Source organism: Camelina sativa, chromosome 16, assembly GCF_030686135.1.
Source record: "Camelina sativa cultivar CO46 ecotype springtype chromosome 16, ASM3068613v1".
NCBI classification, from domain to species: Eukaryota; Viridiplantae; Streptophyta; class Magnoliopsida; order Brassicales; family Brassicaceae; genus Camelina; species Camelina sativa.
Genome location: NC_141895.1, coordinates 10306408 through 10326205, shown reverse-complemented (window position 1 = coordinate 10326205; position 19798 = coordinate 10306408). Strand labels below are relative to the sequence as shown.

The window sequence follows — 19798 nt, the reverse complement described above, 5'->3', positions numbered from 1 at the left end:
TGATGGATTCGTCGGAAACGGAGATTCTAAAAAATCTTCGTTATTACTGATGGATTAACAACAAAATTTCTATTTTTTATTAAATAAATAAATAAAAATTTTAAGAAATAAAAAAATATTATCTAACGATTAATTTCAAAATTATTTATTAAAATTTCATTAACATTCAAATTCAGAAAATTAAAATAATTAATGATTTTTTTTAAATACAAGGTATTTTCTAAATTCATTTATGCTTTTTCCCGTAATGATTTAAAAATCAGTAAATAAAATTTATTTTATATGCCTAGCAATGAATAAATAAATTAAACAAACCAAAATAAGTAAAATCCAATGTCAAAATTATTTTTATAATCTCTTATATATTATAAAAGATTATAAAACAATTGAGGGAGAACAACTTCTAGAGAAAGAACAATTGGGGCATCTTCAGCTCCCAAATTTATGTCTTGAAAAGCGCGCCGAATGTTATCCGCTATGATGAGAAGGATTAAGTATGGTCGAATTGAAAAAAAGAAAATAGAAAAATTGCAAGGAATTAGTGATGGATTTTGTGGTGACCCCCAAGACCTTTATAGATCCAAATCTGGGGGGTTAGAAGAGATTTTAGCGCACAAAGGTTTGTGGATCGCTTCGTGGAGATAACTGCCGGAACGCGAAGAAAGAGAACCATGAAACCCACATCTCATGTGAAATATTTAAGGGGATTAATAACCGTTGCCGGAGTGGCGAGGACAAATCGGAGAAGAAATTGAGTAACTGCTCTAATCGCACTTTTTGTGGCCATCAGAGCACACACTTTACTTCTCTCTTTAAATAATAATAATAATAATAATAAAATATGATATTTAGTTTTTACTGTATTAATTATTTATATTTGGATTTAAAGTTGTAACAAATTTAGCTAAATTAAAGGGAGAAAAAATACGTGATTTTTTTTTTTTTTTTTTTTTTTTGTAAAATGGCTTTCTATTTAAAAACTGAAAGAAGAAAAAATTACAAAAGTCCAGCTAACTTTAGTGTTTTTTAACAGGCCTAGGCCCAGTAAGCAAAAAACAACATAAACAAATGATCGTAGACTTGAACCTAGAAGTAGCTTAACCTAGTCGATGGAATAGTACGAGTCACTCAATCGCCCTAGGATGTTGAGAACCAGTGTTGGAGCATCAAGGCAGCCATAGTAGGATTAGAATCCCTGAAGGAATCAATCCTATTCCGGATAGTGGAATCAATAAGGCGCTGGAGTTGGTGGGTGGTTCTGAAGTTCTGTCGATGCAGACGATTGTTCCGCTCAGTCCAAATCAAGTAGGAAGTGCACTGCCAGGCAAGGAGAGTCAAGCGACGGTGCTCCTTTGGGCCTCGTGGGGTTTGCATCTGATTAATGGTTGAGTCTCAAGTTTGTTGTGGGTAGATTTGACATCTGGTTGCAATCGAGCTCCATACAGTCCAAGTGAAGGAGTAGTGGTAAAAGAGATGGTTACGACTTTCTGGGAAAAGGTTACAAAGGAGACAACTTGAATCAGTTTGGAGACCCCAGTTTAGTAATCTATCGCGAGTAGGGCATCAATCAAGTAGTAGAAGCCAGGTGAGAAAGCAGTGCTTTGGGATACCACCTGAGATCCATACCACTTTACACCAAGGGAAAGTGGGTGAGTGATCTCGCAGTTGATCATAAACAAGGCCAGTGGAGAAACGCTTTGTAGTGGCACCGACAATCTCCCATTCGTAAGTGTCTTCGTTTTTAGTGAGGTTAACAGTGGTAAGGTACGCCTGAAGAGAAACCTGTTCATCAGATCTAGCATGAGGCAAGGCCCATTGACTAGACGAGAAGAGTTGGGCAAGGGTGGCATTCCTTGGGATTCCCAATCGTGAGTTGAAACATATCTTTTTGTGAGTTTGGAATACTTATGAATGTATGAATGATGCAATCAGACAACATACACAAGCTAAAACCAAAGATATATGATCAGGTGGAATGCAAGAGGTTTCAATTACTCTTATGCAGTTGCAGTATAAGAGATGTCAATCCATAATGAGTATGATGCAAGCAGTCAAGATGTAAACACTTATCTAAGTTAAGCCAAATAAGAAAATGGTTTTGGTGTAACAGTTTGATGACGGAAATGTAAATGCAGAATGTAAAACTACTAAGATGACGGTTTATATGCAAGATAATAATTGAAGCTAAGATATGCAATGAAATAGGAATGAAACTAGAAAGATGCAGGACATAAAGCAAGAACTGGAAAACGGACTCGAGCAGGCACTCAATCGAGTACTGGGTCGAGTGGGAAGCTACGAAGAACAGAAACAAAACTTAACAATTAAACAGAGCAGGTTGCAAGTAAATCAAACAAAAAAAGGATAACAGTAATCAAATAGAGAAATCAATAAACACAGAAGGTCCTAGGGATGAATTCATGGGCTGGACTTGAGCTATACTAATCTAAACTGACCAACAAACCTCAATCAACAGTGAGCTATCTCTAGACAATGATCTTCCAACACTTATTAATCCATTCTCATGACAATAACAATCAAACTTATATACTCCTAGATCTAGTTCTCACTAGCTATTGCATATAAACGCAGGCATAAAGTCCAGATCATCACATGTCAAAAACCTTCCTACACAACCAATCTCTTGGGATAGGAACGGTAATCTCTAGCAACATAAGTATTACCCAGAAGCTTAAACATTGGTATGATGCTAATCAACCTAGGATCTGTTCTTACCCTCTCAGATATAAGAACAGCATAGAGCATGCCTAATCTAGAAGAGATATTTAAACAATCAAGCTTGATCAGTCTAAACTACCATAACTCTCATCCAGCCTAATCCATCCCTAAGATCCTAACACAGTACTCAGATGAACAACACATGATGAACAAAATCATAAACCCAGAAATCAATGCAACTTGCATGATTAGAAAGATAAGATGAAGATCTACAACTTTGTGCAAAGAAATAAACTTAGATTCTCAATACACAAAAAGTTACAGAAGCAACAAGGTATGGAAATCTAAAGAAAAAGCTTAAACTAGGTTTTCTGATATTTTTCCTCTGTAAAGTGGCTTGTCAGCGGCCATAGAGTAGAAAGGGTATAAATAGAAAAGTAGGGAAGCCCTAAAATGGCTACAGGACAAAATAGAGAGGCGGCTCGGTTGACTCGCCCAGGTGCTCGGTTGAGTGCATGGTCGAGTCAGGTCTTCTTCTGCTCCTTTCAGTCGGTCGAGTCCCTCTCAGCACACGATCAAGTGTCTGGTCGAGTGTGGTGGTCGAGTGAACTTTCGGACCTTGATTCTCTTCTGCTCTAGCTCCTTTGTTTGCTTCTCTTGATGGCTTCAATCTCCCTCAGCACTTATCCATTCTCCATTGGGTCCTAAATCATCTATTTGTGCAAGAAACAATGCAAATGCAGTGCAAATCTACTCTAATGCATAAACAGCCCTAAAACTACTCAATGATGACCTAACAAGCTAGTAAAACATGCAAAATGTGTAAATAAACTAAGGTAAGCCAAGATAAAATATGTGAACATCATGAGTGTGAAGGGTTCAAGAGAAACCGTTGCATTTGTCCAAAAGGTGACCAATTATCCGACCAGAACCTGCAGGTAACACCATTCCCAACTCTTAACTTTATCCAGTCATAAGCTACCTCTCTAATTTTTACCAACTTGTTTGCCAGCCAAGAGTAACTAGCTCTTGGCTTGATAGTCCAGAAGTTGTTCAGTGAGCCACGAAGGAAATGAGACTTGAACCACACTACTCAAACCGATCCCGACTGAAAGAAGAGTAACCAAATCAGCCTGATCGTGCAGGCTCTATTCCAGTAAGTTAGATCCCTTACTCCTAGTCCTCCTTGATTCTTCGGCTTAGTGACTTTATCCCATGATACCCTAGCCGAGTGGTGACCTTCTGGTGTACCCTTCCAAAGAAAAGAACTACATATGGAATTTATCTTTCTAACGCAGGCCTTTGGAAGTACAAACGTGGAGCACCATAAGTTAAATAGACAAGCAATGACAGTGTTGATAAGAAGCAAGTGACCAATTATTAACTTTTCCTTTTACCTATTGCAATAGAGGTTCACAATCCTGAAGAGAGAGTTTCTTTGTGCACAGGGGAACACCAAGATACCTCACAGGGAGACAACCATGGTTAAGTCCAGTAGTGGTGGCGATAAGGTTGATTTCGGTATCGGACATTCCTCCAGTAAAAAAGGATGATTTTTGGACACTAATTGCAAGACCAGATAGCTCCTCAAAATCCTTCAATACTTGCAGAACATTTTGCACTGAAGATAGCGACCCATCCAGGAATATGAGCAGATCATCAGCAAAGCAAAGGTGTGTAAGCTTGGCCACATCACAGAGATAATGATATCCAATCTTACCAGACTCAACAGCTTCATTCAACATTAGAGAAAGTGTGTTCATTGCAATCACAAAAAGGTAAGGAGAGAGTGGGTCACCTTGCCTGAGTCCTCTTTTCCCTTTAAAATATCCATGAACTGATCCATTGTATCCTATCGTGAAATTTGTAGTGCAGATACATGCCTTAAGCCACCGAAGAAACTGATCAGATATATCCAGACCTTGAAGGCAGGTGAAAAGGAAGTCCCATGAGAGGGTATCAAACGCCTTTGCTATGTCTACCTTTAGGACAATTCACTTTGGTCCTTGTGCCTTATGATAGCCGTTTACGATTTCACCCGCAAGAATGGTATTTTCCAACAAAAGACGATCCTGGACAAAGGCTGTTTGGTTAGGGAGGATCAGTTCTGGGAGAAGAGGTTTGAGTCTTTTGACGAGAATCTTGGATATCACTTTATAAAGAGTATTCAGGCAAGAAATGGGACGATAGTCAATGATCTTCGAAGCTCCTCGCCGTTTTGGAACCAATGCAAGAATAGTAGCATTCGTCGAAGACGGTAAAAATGAGGAACTGAAAAAGTGACTAAGAGACATAGTAACTTCAGCACCAATTGACTCCCATGCTGCTTTATAGAATCCTGAAGTTAGGCCATCAGGGCCAGGCGCTTTGTTTGGATTTAGCTTAAAGAGCACTGATATGATCTCATCCACTGATGGTATTACAAGCATGGAGCGAGTCTGCACTTCATTACATCTAAATGGGTTTATCGATCGCAACCAGGCTAGAGCAGTGAGATGAGAGAAGGGTGGCAGAGTTGTGGGTGCTAAGATAGCCTGGAAATGAGCGATGGCATGAGTGCTCATATCAACAGGGTCCGTTAGTATATCCCCTGAGTCAAGGTAGAAGGACTTTATCATGTTATAGCTTGCTCTCATCCGACACATTTTGTGAAAATAAGAGGTATTTAAGTCACCCTCCTTTAACCAGTTCACCCTTGATTTTTGCTTGAAATAGGATTCTTCAATGCCTCTGAGGAAAGTCCACTTAGCATGAATCTCCTTTTCAAGCTGGAAGTTCAAAGAAGACGGGTCCCGAAGCACTTGTACCTGCACATCTAGTAACAAACGGTTAGTCTCACTCACTTTCTCTTGGATTTGTGAAAAATTCTCTCGATTTAGTGACTTTAGTTCTCCTTTAATGGCCTTTTGCTTCCAGCAAAAATCTGTAAGGGTGAAAGCAAAGCTTCCGGCCTGAATCCACGCTTCCTCCACTGTCTGATGGAACTTTGGATGTTTAGTAAGCTAGTTAAAGAATTTGAAAGGCTTGGTTCCAGCACGGTGAAGGGTGTATGCTAGGTTGACAAGCCTAGGGGAGTGGTCTGAGGGCAAAGGAGGGAGAAAAGTAGAGATGCTATCCGGAAACAAGTTGAGCCAATGATCATTCACAAGAACACGGTCCAATTTCTTTGCTACTGGTGAGGCTGGCTGATTGTTACTCCAAGTGTAAAGAAGACTCTGGAACCGCATGTCAAAGAGGTCCAAATGTGTTAGACAGTCCTTGAATTCAGTCATTGGTGGGGAGAGTGAGTTGACATTTGAAGAGGAGTGCTCAGCAAAATGGGTGATCTGGTTGAAATCTCCACCTACAAGCCATGGACAAGAGGATAAGGAGAAATACTGTTGAATTTGTATTAACTCCACCCACAGGTTAGTCCGATCTTCTCTGATATTTGACGCATAAACCGCTGTGAAGACAAAGTTGAACTTGCTTGCAACATTAACCTCACATGTGAGTGTTTGCTTTGACTGATGCAGGACTTTCACAGTAGCAGGGTCCTTCCAAAATAGAACTATACGGCCATCATCATCCGACAGGTGATTCGAGGTAAATTTCCATCCTGGGCAAAGCTTTGCCATTAGTAGGTTCAAGTTACGATCCTTAATATGAGTTTCCAAAATTGCTCCAAAAAGAGGCTGATTAATACTTAGCCAATTACAAAAGGGTCTATGCTTATCCGGATCATTTAGACCTCGGATATTCCAAAAAAATTGTTTTATATCCATTAATTTTGGGCAGGGAGCTCCCCCATAAAAGGAGAAGCGATGTCCAGCAGCATCTCAGCAATGGGAGAAGCAGAAGTGGTAGGTGACAAAACAGGGGTGGGGCAAGTTAGAGAAGGAGGGGACTGGAGAAGTGAGGGGTGGGACCGGGATCGTTTCAAGGAATGTGTTTGGCATTTTTCTGATGGGGGAGAGTAAGAATATGGGAGCCCAGTTTGGGTGATGTTAGCAGGAAGGCCCAAAATATATGGCTGGAAAGAAGGTTGTAGATTTAAGTTTGTAGTGAGATGTTCATGGCACTTTATAGAAGATGACAAAGGAGGTGGGGCAGCTTTTTGTGGAACAGGTTGGGTAGCTTTCGAGTTGGAGGAGTGGGTGGAATTTGTGGGGATAGGGTGTAAAGGCGGGTCATTTATTGTTGGGGGAGAGACGGGTAGTTAAGGGGAAAGAGATGAGAAGTGGTTAGAGATGGGGACAATAGAAGAAGAAGGGGGGATTAACTTGGTGGGTTGCTGTTTTAAGGCACCAGCAGTATTACCTTCCTCATTTATCACCAAAGAGCTCTTTTTGAAGTGGTAAGAGGGTCAGTCATCTTACCTTTTCCTTTAATTTTTGCACTAACTGAACTCTTCTCAGCTTTGCTTGTCAAGCTAGGGTCAGTTTCCTCAGAGTTTCTGATATAAGATTGGAATCACTCCAACTTAAGATCACACAAGGATCAAGAGATTCCAAGCTTATCTTGCGGAAGGTGGAATTCACGAGCTGGCTCTGAAGCACTCTCTCGTGAATCAAGGGGTGGTACGATGGATAGATGGGTGATTGACTCACTCAATCAGTGGGATAATTGACTCGCTCGATCAATGAACGAATGAAGGATGTTGAATCACTCAACAAACTTAATCCGCAAGATTCTGAAGCACTAAGTGAATCACTCACAAAGAACTAAAGAACAAAGCAATACAAAGACTCAAACTTTGTAAAGAAGTGAACGTTTCTATTACTTTTAAAATGATCAAGGGTAATTTGCAATGTACGAACTAATGAGCATATATAGGCTCAGCTACACGTTCTAGTGTTCTAAAATAAGAAATAAATTGCAACAATTAATGAAAATATGATCATTGGATCATTAAGTGTAGAATCAGTCCAAATAAGGCAAGAAGATGTGCCATGTATCTCTTTAACTTGGGGAGGAAGTGGTGACGTTTTGGAAGCTTCTTAGGCACTTGTGAAAACTCGAATATGCACAAAAATAAAATAGGAAGTAGTCGTTGTGCATTGATGACAATTGGGTCCGAAAAAGGCAAGTAATAATAGAATTGAATCCGCCTGATCCAATGGCTATTATTGCGTGTGAATATCCTCCAAATATTCTCTAGTGGATGTAATGCTCTCATGGGTCCCATATGTAGATTTGAGGCACGTCCAAGTAAAGGCAAATGGAAGTTTCCTTATCTGGCTCCAAGTATATCAACGAACATGATTCAAAGGGTGGTTTGGACTTGGGTCTTCTCATGGGTTGTTCTCCATGGGCTGGGGACTTGTGGTGAATCAAATAGGGGTGTGGGCTTCCTCTAAAGTTGGTCCAAGTGTCAAAAGGCCGAAACTCTTCATAGCTTGCAATGATGTCTGATTCATCTGCGAGTAGTTCAGCATGTCTGTCAGCGAGTAGTTCAGCAGGTCCAGAGAGTAGTCCAACAAGTACTTCAGCTATGACTTCTTGTGTCATCTTTGAATCAGATGAATGGTAAATGATTCCTTGATGACTTGGTGTTGCCTCATTAAAAACCTTTCTGGGTAAACCCAGTGGGAAAAACCCTAGACAAGGGAAAAAGAGTGCAACAGTCATATCCCAACAATGAGGTGATTTGACATGATGATGCTTGATCCCTCTTGAACCATTGGACTTCTTATGGTTAATTTGATGATGAATAATTAACCCTTCTCTTTGTGCTTGATCAGAACTCCATTTGGGAAAAGATCCTCCAAGATGCTCTTTGTGGACCGGTTTGGTGTGTGGACTGGTTGGTTCGCCATGCTCCCGGTTTGGTTTAGTTCTGATGTCCGCATCATACCCTCTCCCTTGAAAAAGTTTCGTCCTCGAAACTGTCTGCACTAAGAGAAAGCAAGTTAGCTTTCATTCGATTTCGGGAGTTTAGGGTCTTACCTTGGTATGGTTTTGGTTTTGTGATGCGTGGTGCATCAAGTTGCTATCCTTTGAGCAGGAAAGATAGGATCATGCCACATTTTTGATCTGGTATCATGGTTGATTGTGTAGCGTGCTTAGCTCCTCCTTGGATCTGCGCTTGATCTTTGAGATCTGGTGGTTCTTCTTTAATTAAGAAAGATTTTTGGGCTCTTCTAGTCTCCTTAAGGAATGGTGTGGCCACCAATGGCGCTGGTTTACCCCGGTTTTGATTTAGAATATTCATGGGTCTCTTCATCTCCGGTAAATCGCCTTTATGATCCTCTTTTGTACCTACAATGTTGTTGACACTTTTGGTGAAGAACAAGTGCGTTTTACAGTCATGGGATCAATATAGTCATGTAAAATATTTTTCGTTTGAACCATTTCTTTTCTACAAAGTGTAGCACTAAGTATATTGCAAAGTGTATCAATTATTGTACAAGAAATTGGTTCCATAGGTTTATTTAAATAACCTATGTTTTTCTCACACTATTTAGGTCCTAACAAGTTTATAATCACATCATTCAAATTAATAGAAATAAATTGAAATAATGGGTTACTTACTTGACATAGTTCATCGATGAGTGTATCATTCAAAATCAACAATGTTGGTTGATTTAATGATCGATCTGGTGGTTCTTCTTGCAACAAGATGTTGGTGTCAACCTCATCTTCTTTAGCGGCTTGTAGACACGTTTTTAGCTCTTGGTTTGGTCGCATGTTATCACGCCTTGCTAGTTTTTCCGTTTGCTCCACATTTAAGCCCCTTTTGGATGTGGTATCTCGCTCGCCATTATACACGTCTATGGTACTTGTATCTTGCTTGACACTTAAGGATAAAATCTAGTACAATATACTTGAAGTTGGATCATTTATGACAAAGTGTTTGAAGCTACAATCAATTGTTAAATTATTCCAATATCGAATAAGATTGTATGTTTTACTTACTAGAGTACCATGTAGAGTGCTTGACATCAACTTTGACTTAATGAGAGTGATCTTTGAAGCAGGATCAAATGGTGTTGAAGATGGTTGTGCTTTCACACATGCTTTAGGAGTTGCTTTCTCATGCACCTTATTTTGGCAAACTTGTGTTGATGTTGTTTCGGAAAGTTCTGTCTCAAGACTTGTGTCATCATCAACTGCCTTTGAAGTTGATACCTTGTAGTCTACCTCTTTAGATCTGTCATCCATGCTATGACATTGACCTGCATCAATACCCCTTGGCAAAGACAAGCGTATTAATCTAGAACTGGAAGTTTCTAAATTTGATGTTGATAAACAATCATTTGAACTAGATGCATTCAGTTTTAATTCTAGCGATGTGACATATTCTACTTGTCTTTGAGGACATGTTGCAGCAAAATGACCTCTCTTATGACATCTATAGCATGTCGATTCACTTGACTTTGAAAAATTAGAGGACTTACCTTGCTTAAGTTTGTCTCGCGGTTCAAGTGAAGGTATGGGTTTCGATTCTCCTTTTTCACCTGCACCTTTCTCATACCTTTTGGATGAAAGCAAGTGCATCACGTGGTCTAGTTTCTGATAAAATTTAAGCTCAGTATTCGTGTAACTTACCTTGTTGGAATTTTGATCTGCGTTTTGACTGGAACTAACACGGTGGTGTGTAGTTTTCTCTCGGCTTGGTTCCTCTGAAGGTTAAGTGTTTTGACTAGGCTCGGACAGAATTTGAGGTACATATCTCTCCCTAATAAGCAACTTTAGTTGTCCCCATGTTTTGAGTATTGGCTCCTTAAACCTTCGCCTAAATTTTTCTTCTTGGTTCCACCAAAGTCTTGCGCTTCCCATGAATTGTTCAAGACAATATTTGAGCCTCTCTTCTTTGGGAATGGCATAGTACTTAAAGTACATGTCCATGTTAAGTTCCAATTGTGGATAATCTCTTTTGTGTCCTGCAAACTCAAAACTCTCAGGTCCAAAATATTCATAACCATTGTTTAGAGATAACCTGAAATTTGTCTTGTAGGTCTGGTTGGGATTTGATAGCAATGGGTCTTTTCTAGTGCCATGTTCGAGCTCGGCTCCTCTTAGCTTACTGGCCCTTGCATCTCTCTCAGCTAGGGGATCACGTCTACCACTTGGAGGTGGTTTAAGCCGAATTGATCCTCTTTGAGTCACTTCTTGTACCACTTGTGAGTTTGTACGAAAGTACTTGTCTCTCAGTTTTACTTGACATGAGGATGTAGGCACTTGGTATGACAAGATGTGATGGTTGGAATTCTGTTTTTGCCTTTTAGGACATTGATAATGGTAGCCCTTCGTTGTTCCTCTATCATACTCCATGTCTTCTCTCTTCTTGAAGTGTTTATCATTTCCTGAAAAAGACATGATTGGGGTCAGTGGAGATTTTCAACCATTTCTATAAAAATCATCTTTAAATTTGATCCATGATTTAGAATAGCCTTTATTAGTGATGTATGATTCGGGTGGTTCTGGGTCTGGTGCTTCACGATCTGGTTCATCCCTTGAATCAGAAGCTGAACTACTATCTCGTTGCCACAAGATAGCTTCATAGTTGTCTTCCTCATCCAATGTGACTTGATAGGGCTCTTCTCCTTCGATTTCTTCATCCGAATAAAACTCAATAGACTCCATGTTGGCTCTGGTGTTCGTGATAGAAGAATCTTGCACAAACAAAAGAAAGATGTATCAAAAGTAAATCAACAAATAAGGAATAATAGAATTTTTTTTTTTAATAAATCCGAAAAATTCAAATAACAAATATGAAAATCAATTTTTTTTTGTGGTTTTATATAATAGAATAATTCAAAAATTAAGTAAGGTAACAAAGATATGAATTTTTTTTATGGCTTTTTTTTCTTTAAATAAATAGGAAAATAATAATTGACTAAAGCAAATAATTGTTTTTTTTTTTTATGAAACTGAAGCAAATAAACAAGAACAAAGCAAGAAACAAAATTTTTATTTGGTTTTAGGTTTTATAAAAATAAATAAATAATAAAAATTAAAATGATATAGGTTGAAGAGATACAACCTTGGGGATAGGAACTTTTGAAGCTCTGATACCAGATGATATAAGATTGGAATCACTCCAACTTAAGATCACACAAGGATCAAGAGATTCCAAGCTTATCTTGCGGAAGGTGGAATTCACGAGCTGGCTCTGAAGCACTCTCTCGTGAATCAAGGGGTGGTACGATGGATAGATGGGTGATTGACTCACTCAATCAGTGGGATAATCGACTCGCTCGATCAATGAACGAATGAAGGATGTTGAATCACTCAACAAACTTAATCCGCAGGATTCTGAAGCACTAAGTGAATCACTCACAAAGAACTAAAGAACAAAGCAATACAATGACTCAAACTTTGTAAAGAAGAAAACGTTTCTATTACTTTTAAAATGATTAAGGGTAATTTACAATGAACGAACTAATGAGCATATATAGGCTCAGCTACACATTCTAGTGTTCTAAAACAAGAAATAAATCGCAACAATTAATGAAAATATGATCGTTGGACCATTAAGTGTAGAATCAGTCCAAATAAGGCAAGAAGATGTGCCTTGTATCTCGTTAACTTGGAGAGGAAGTGGTGACGTCTTGGAAGCTTCTTAGGCACTTGTGGAAACTCGAATATGCACAAAAATAAAATAGGAAGTAGTCATTGTGCATTGATGACAATTGAGTCCGAAAAAGGCAAGTAATATTAGAATTGAATCCGCCTGATCCAATGGCTATTATTGCGTGTGAATATCCTCCAAATATTCTCTAGTGGATGTAAAGGCTCTCCTGGGTCCCATATGTAGATTTGAGGCACGTCCAAGTAAAGGCAAATGGAAGGTTCCTTATCTGGCTCCAAGTATATCAACGAACATGATTCAAAGGGTGGTTTTGACTTGGGTCTTCTCATGGGTTGTTCTCCATGGGCTGGAGATTTGTGGTGAATCAAATAGGGGTGTGGGCTTCCTCTAAAGCTGGTACAAGTGTCAAAAGGCCGAAACTCTTCATAGCTTGCAATGATGTCTGATTCATCTGCGAGTAGTTCAAGTCCATCAGCGATTAGTTCAACATGTCTGTTAGCGAGTAGTTCAGCAGGTCCAGCGAGTAGTCCAACAAGTACTTCTGCTATGACTTCTTGTGTCATCTTTGAATCAGATGAATGGTAAATGATTCCTTGATGACTTGGTGTTGCCTCATTAAAAACCTTTATAGGTAAACCCAGTGGGAAAAACCCTAGACAAGGGAAAAAGAGTGCAACAGTCATATCCCAACAATGAGGTGATTTGAAATGATGATGCTTGATCCCTCTTGAACCATTGGACTTCTTAGGGTTAATTTGATGATGAATAATTAACCCTTATCTTTGTGCTTGATCAGAACTCCATTTGGGAAAAGATTCTCCAAGATGCTCTTCGTGGACCGGTTTGGTGTGTGGATTGGTTGGTTCGCCATGCTCCCGGTTTGGTTTAGTTCTGATGTCCGCATCAGTTTCCTTGCTGGGGAGGAAGCTGAAGACAATTCTTTGCAATATGGCCCAGTTCCTTACAGTGAGAACACGATGGGGGAAGTGATAACATGATTTTCACCCAGGGTATCAATTCCCTATGCAGTTTTAGTACAAAGGGTTATCAATCCAAATGGTTGTTATGCTAGCAGATAAGATATGATCAGAACTATGCAAGTCAAGCCAAGCAATAGTTGGGTTTGATCTAACAATCCTAAAATAAACAAAAGAAAGCAAACGAACAAGAACCACACGACCTAAGCACTCGATGCAAGCATTCGAGTACAGGATCGGGTGGGGTGATCGAGTAAACAAGATAAACAAGAACAGCTCGAAGGTATACTCGATGCAGGTGATCATGTGCCTGTTCGGGTAAGGGATCGAGTGATGAATAAAAATGTAAACAATCTAAATATGAAAGCTCCTAAGGATGGGGTAATCGACTCCTAAGTGTTCCTGACCAATATGGATGTCCTACATGCCTCAAGCAAATATTCCCTAGACAATGAATCTCTAAAATCTTGTTAAAACACTCTCGTGATAGAAACAATCAACCTTAATCACTTCTCTACCCAACTCTCGTTGGAGAAACATGACCAAGCAGACAATACAAACCGATTCATTATTGTCAATAAACCCCTTACTCATCTAATCTCTTAGGTTAAGTGAGTAAATCTCTAGCATTGATTGATTCAAGCATTCCATCTACACCTCTCGGTGGTAAAACGCCTTAGATCTAATATCAACCTCTCGGTCTGTTGATAACATTAAGAACATCAATCTAGAAGGGAATTTATAAAACATAAACAACCAAGCTAAGACATCCCAACCGATCAAGAACACAAAATCGTCTATCCCATCCCTAGAAACTTTGATGCGGACATCAGAACAAAACCAAACCGGGAGCATGGCAAACAACCGATCCACACACCAAACCGGTCCACGAAGAGCATCTTGGAGAATCTTTTTCCAAATGGAGTTCTGATCAAGCACAAAGAGAAGGGTTAATTATTCATCATCAAATTAACCCTAAGAAGTCCAATGGTTCAAGAGGGATCAAGCATCATCATGTCAAATCACCTCATTGTTGGGATATGAATGTTGCACTCTTTTCCCTTGTCTAGGGTTTTTCCCATTGGGTTTACCTAGAAAGGTTTTTAATGAGGCAGCACCAAGTCATGAAGGAATCATTTACCATTCATATGATTCAAAGATGACACAAGAAGTCATAGCTGAAGTACTTGTTGGACTACTCGCTGGACCTGCTGAACTACTCGCTGACAGACATGCTGAACTACTCGCTGATGGACTTGAACTACTCGCAGATGAATCATACATCATTGCAAGCTATGAAGAGTTTCGGCCTTTTGACACTTGGACCAGCTTTAGAGGAAGCCCACACCCCTATTTGATTCACCACAAGTCCCCAGCCCATGGAGAACAACCCATGAGAAGACCCAAGTCCAAACCACTCTTTGAATCATGTTCGTTGATATACTTGGAGCCAGAAAAGGAAACTTCCATTTGCCTTTACTTGGACGTCCCTCAAATCTACATATGGGACCCAGGAGAGCCTTTACATCCACTAGAGAATATTTGGAGGATATTCACACGCAATAATAGCCATTGGATCAAGCGGATTCAATTATATTATTACTTGCCTTTTTCGGACCCAATTGTCATCAATGCACAACGACTACTTCCTATTTTATTTTTGTGCATATTCGAGTTTCCACAAGTGCCTAAGAAGCTTCCAAGACGTCACCACTTCCTCCCCAAGTTAACGAGATACAAGGCACATCTTCTTGCCTTATTTGGACTGATTCTACACTTAATGGTCCAACGATCATATTTTCATTAATTGTTGCGATTTATTTCTTGTTTTAGAATACTAGAACGTGTAGCTGAGCCTATATATGCTCATTAGTTCGTTCATTGTAAATTACCCTTGATAATTTTAAAAGTAATAGAAACGTTTTCTTCTTTACAAAGTTTGAGTCTTTGTATTGCTTTGTTCTTTAGTTTTTTGTGAGTGATTCACTAAGTGCTTCAGAATCCTGCGGATTAAGTTTGTTGAGTGATTCAACATCCTTCATTCCTTCATTGATCGAGCAAGTCGATTAGCCCACTGATTGAGTGAGTCAATCACCCATCTATCCATCGTACCACCCCTTGATTCACGAGAGAGTGCTTCAGAGCCAGCTCGTGAATTCCACCTTCCGCAAGATAAGCTTGGAATCTCTTGATCCTTGTGTGATCTTAAGTTGGAGTGATTCCAATCTTATATCAAACATTGTTTCACTACTCAAATCTCATTGCAGAGAACACAAAAGCATAGATAAAAGAAAATTGCATTATATTAAAAATAGAGTAGAGTAGAAGAGTATAGAATCAAAAATGCAAAAAGAAATGAAATTAAATCCTAACAAAGAGTAGAAAGAGTTTTGAGTCGCTCAGTTTCTCTCCCAGAAGCTCTCGCTCTCCGTTCTGAGGATTTGCGACGTGCTAGGGCGAGTGGAAGAAGAGGGGGGGTTTATATATGGAAACCCATTAACCCTAGCTTCCCAGTCCTGCCCGAGAGTCTGCTCGATGGGGTGCACGAGGATGAGCTCGGTTGCTCTTTAGGTAGGCTCTCGGATTGTTCATTTTGTTTTTAGATCCTCCTTGATCGGGTTAGTGTTCGGGCTGTTCTTCCTGCTCCATAGCTCCTTCGGACACATGCTCGGATTTGACCTTGTTTCACCCCATTTTCGTCTCTTAAGCACCTGTTTTCATCCAAAATATGAAAATGCAAGAATGCAACACCCTAAATGTGGATTCCTATAGTAAATGACCTAATAATTCTAAGGTTAGGGTAAAAACAATGCAAAATATGGACAAAAAGGATGTTTAAAACATGTAAATTAGAGAGTTATCAGGAAGCCATGGGTAAATCACCTTGACTTCAACCACCAAACCATTGTCTTTTGTATATTCCACCACTTCAGGTAGAGGCTTCGTGAGATCCACAATAACCTTTGCGTGAGAGACTTTTAAACTGACCAAATTTAGTGTGAAGTCATCTGTTTCTTTCGGGTCACCTACTAGTCCAGCTATAAGACTAATTCCTTCTGTAGAGCGCAGGTCCAGAGGGATGTCAAGCATATGGATCCAGATGGGGATGGAGTCAAGTGTAGCAGACGCAGAAGAGTAATGAGGAGCCCAAGGAGTGGTATGAAACATAGAATCCCCTATATACCAAATACATTTTTCGAGTACTTTCTGCCTAATATAGTCATTTGGAATTCTAACAAGCATTGAACGAGACAAATGGTTCACATGAATCTCAAGGCGTTGTCCTTTTCCCCATATGTGATTCAGGACACTTTGGATCTAATGGTACGAAGGGGGGCTACCATTGAAGAAGCAAATGACAAAATCCTTATGCAAAGCGGCGCCTCTCTCGAACACTGCATTAGGGATGTGAATACATGGACGACCAGAGTCTGCAATGGAAACATGAGCAAGCCTTTTCAGAGATCTGTTAGTTGATTGCTTCAGTCGTTCAGCTAGCGTCGTATTGTCCTTATTTGTGACTTTAGTAGTGGTAGAATTCCTGCTAGGAGCATAGAGTCCATGAGCCATAGTATTAGTCGAATTAGGGTTAGGAGTCGAGGAAGGGGGAGGGTTTATGGGTTGAGGGTTAACGGATTTAGTGGGGGGAAAGATTAGATCTAACGGGGTTTGAGGTGGAAGCTTTATTGGTGAGGATGGGTGAGGTTGATTTAAGATGTAATACAGTGAAGTTTTCAGAACCAGAAATGGTTTCCGGAACAGTAGTGGTAACAGGAATAGTAGCTGCAGATCTAGAGGGTGGACTGAGATCTGAGGCAGGGGGTTCAGCCTGATGCATCTCAACATCAGTAGTACTAGAGGCAGTGCCATTAACACAAACATCACTCTTAACACCAGGCACAACAGATTGAGCAATTTGGGGCGTGAGTTTTGCAGTGGGGGTAACAGAAGGGGAAAGGGAAGGGAAATGGGACAGGAAACAAGAGGAGGGTGGGTCCGGAGGGTCCGGAGGAATAGAAGGGGGGTTGAGGTTACCACCAGCGGTGGGAAGCGGCGGATTCAGAGCGGAAGCACGGCCATTAGAAAACCAGTGATTCTGCATTGGGAACCGAACCAGAGAGAGAAGTCAACGAGAAGTCAATCTAATAAGTTATCAACTTTTTTCGTGATGTTCATTTGTTTATTTTGATTGAGGTGGATGAGTGAGTTAATCGGAAAATACCAATGTAAAAGGGACAAGAGATATTTTTTTTATTGGAGGCAGTTAAATAAATTCCTTAAAACTATTTAAGCTAATCTAGATCCGCCCTTAACCATCGACACCAGCAACGAATTAGCTGAACGTGAGCCTAATTCGATATTTGAAACTGAATTAATGTATGTACATAATTCTTCTTTACAACGAAACCACTATTAAGGACGTCGTATAAGTGATTATATATTGGGCCTAAGGCCCAAACAAAAGTATATGTTTCTTTATGTTAAAAAAGAAAATTGCAAGTGGAAGAAATTAGAATCGAGGACGACGATGGAGAAAAAAATTCTCGAGTATTTGCAACCGAGCGATGAGGTTAACGACGGCGGTGAGGCAGAGCGACTGGAAGAGGAGTTCTCACGGGAAGGAAGAAGCTTCTACGAGGTTTTTAGTCTCAGAGGAATCCGAGTCAACCGGGTCGACCCAGGTTTCATTTCCTGCTCTTTCAAGGTCCCCCTTCGTTTGACGGTCGTCTTCCTCTCTCTCTCTCTCTCTATCCATTACGTTTTTTTGTGCGATGGCTGTAAGATAAGTTATAGCGTCATAGGGTTTTAGGAAATGGATAATTTGAAGTTTCAAGATGAGAATTGGGTTTATTATACTCTTTATAGTAGTAGTGTATGAGTATGATGATCCATATTGGTTTGTTTCTCCGCTGAGCCATTTGTGTGTTCTTGGAGATTTTTGTTTAGAATCAAGGAGAAGAATAAGATCTCCTTGTAATTGTATATTGGCAGAGAAACTCAATTGTTGATCAACTTAAAGTTTTGATGAAGGCAGGATACTGACAGGAATCTAGCTAATGGTGCGACTGCGAATCTTGTGGATGAAGTTGGTGGAGCGCTTGTACAAATCGAAGGCTTACCTCCTTGTGTTTGTGTTGACATGTCTATTGCATTCCTTTCTAAGCTCGGTGTATGTCTCCTCAACTCCCTTTTTTTTGTTTATTTGACCGTTTCTGAAAGGTGTCATAGAATTGGATTAGAATTGGATGATTTTGAAATGGAAATGAGATATGTTCAGGAGGAGTTGGAGGTAACGTCGAGATTGTTAGGCGAGAGAGGACGTTATAAAGGAACACTTGTTGTAGTGAGAAACCAGAGGACCGGAGAGGTTATAGCAGAAGGTCGTCATTCTTTGTTTGGCAGGCAAGCTAGTAAGCTCTGAGGTCGAAATCGAATCTTTCTTTTGGCACTATAACACACACCCCTTGAAGTGTTTCACTGTTATTATACGTATATGTTATGTCTGTTTTCAATGATAGGGTTACATTTATCTCATGGATCCTAAACTCCTCTGCCCGAACGGTTCTTACCCAAACCCGACCCGAGAAACCCGTACGTGACAATTAGAAAAGCTATGTATTTTTCGTCTGTTTGTTTTGTGTTACTAACTTGTTTTGTTATTTTAAATAATTTTGGGAGTTTAATAATCTTACACAACGTTTACTATTTTTGGATCTTATTATAGCTTAAAACCAGAAATTCAAAATATTAATCAAATGCAAACTAAAATGATGAATACAGCGACACCAGTAAACAGTAAAAAAGCCTAGTACTAAGAACATCTCAAAGTTTGACTTTAAAACTGCAATCACTAGCCTTGATGTTGATATTATTATTTGTTGATAAACTATCAACAACAAGCTTACAATTCCCTAGTATCCGAATCTTCTTCATCTTCAATTTCCCGAGTTTTACAGCAACAGGTGCATCCACTTTAAGATCTAACGGCACACGCCCTGTCTGTTGCTGCTGCTGCAATGCCGACAAGACAGTGTTCCCGGCTTGCGCTCTTCCTGTTAGAGCCACATTTAGTTTAGTCACATTGCGATGCCCTTGATAAAACCTCGGTATAGGCCCCTCACAGAGCTTTGTCTTGTCGTACCACACACCGATATGTCCTCCTTTTTCGTAATAAATCCCGATTCTTTTGTTGGGATTACGAGCTGTGATCTGGACTCTAAACTCCGCGGAGAGAGAGAGGTCTAAGTTGATCCCGAGGCTGGTAACTCGTAAACTGTTTACCCCGTAACGAGGTAGTTTAGGGTGGAAGACAAAGTATACAACCGCAACCGCTATTGCTAACGCGATCAATGCAATGACTAGAAGGCTTAACACCCAACAGAATATTTTGCAGCACAGATTTCCCTTCTTACTACGCATCGCAGCCGCAGGAGGCGTAATAGGCCGTTGAATCGGAAGCAGCTCTGTCTTTCTTGGAGCTGCTGGTGCTGTTGTCTTCGTCGTCTTGTTAGCTTCCATTTGAAGAACCGGATGAATTTTCTGTTGATCTCCCATTGCTCTACAACTCTTTGTATTTAGTAAAACTAATGCACCAATATACCATTTTATATTCAAATTTATGTGT

At 39.9% G+C, this 19798-nt stretch overlaps 1 protein-coding gene and 1 pseudogene across 4 annotated transcripts; one reads left to right on the top strand and one right to left on the bottom strand.

Annotated features, from left to right (window-relative positions):
* The first annotated feature begins 17622 nt into the window (after positions 1-17622).
* LOC104750276 (uncharacterized) lies at positions 17623-18879 on the top strand. 4 transcript variants are annotated; one of them, XM_019237592.2, is made up of 4 exons: positions 17623-17878; positions 18209-18343; positions 18452-18596; positions 18693-18879. In XM_019237592.2, exons 1-3 carry the CDS (start codon positions 17642-17644, stop codon positions 18593-18595), a joined length of 516 nt encoding a protein of 171 aa, XP_019093137.2. In that variant the 5' UTR covers positions 17623-17641; the 3' UTR covers position 18596; positions 18693-18879. The 4 variants fall into 4 exon arrangements, with proteins under 4 accessions (XP_019093137.2, XP_087349437.1, XP_087349436.1 ...); XM_010472047.3 differs by having other exon boundaries at positions 17648-17896; XM_087493311.1 differs by having other exon boundaries at positions 18452-18879.
* A 16-nt stretch (positions 18880-18895) lies between these two features.
* Positions 18896-19738, bottom strand: LOC104750275 (NDR1/HIN1-like protein 6 pseudogene; annotated as a pseudogene).
* Positions 19739-19798: the final 60 nt, after the last annotated feature.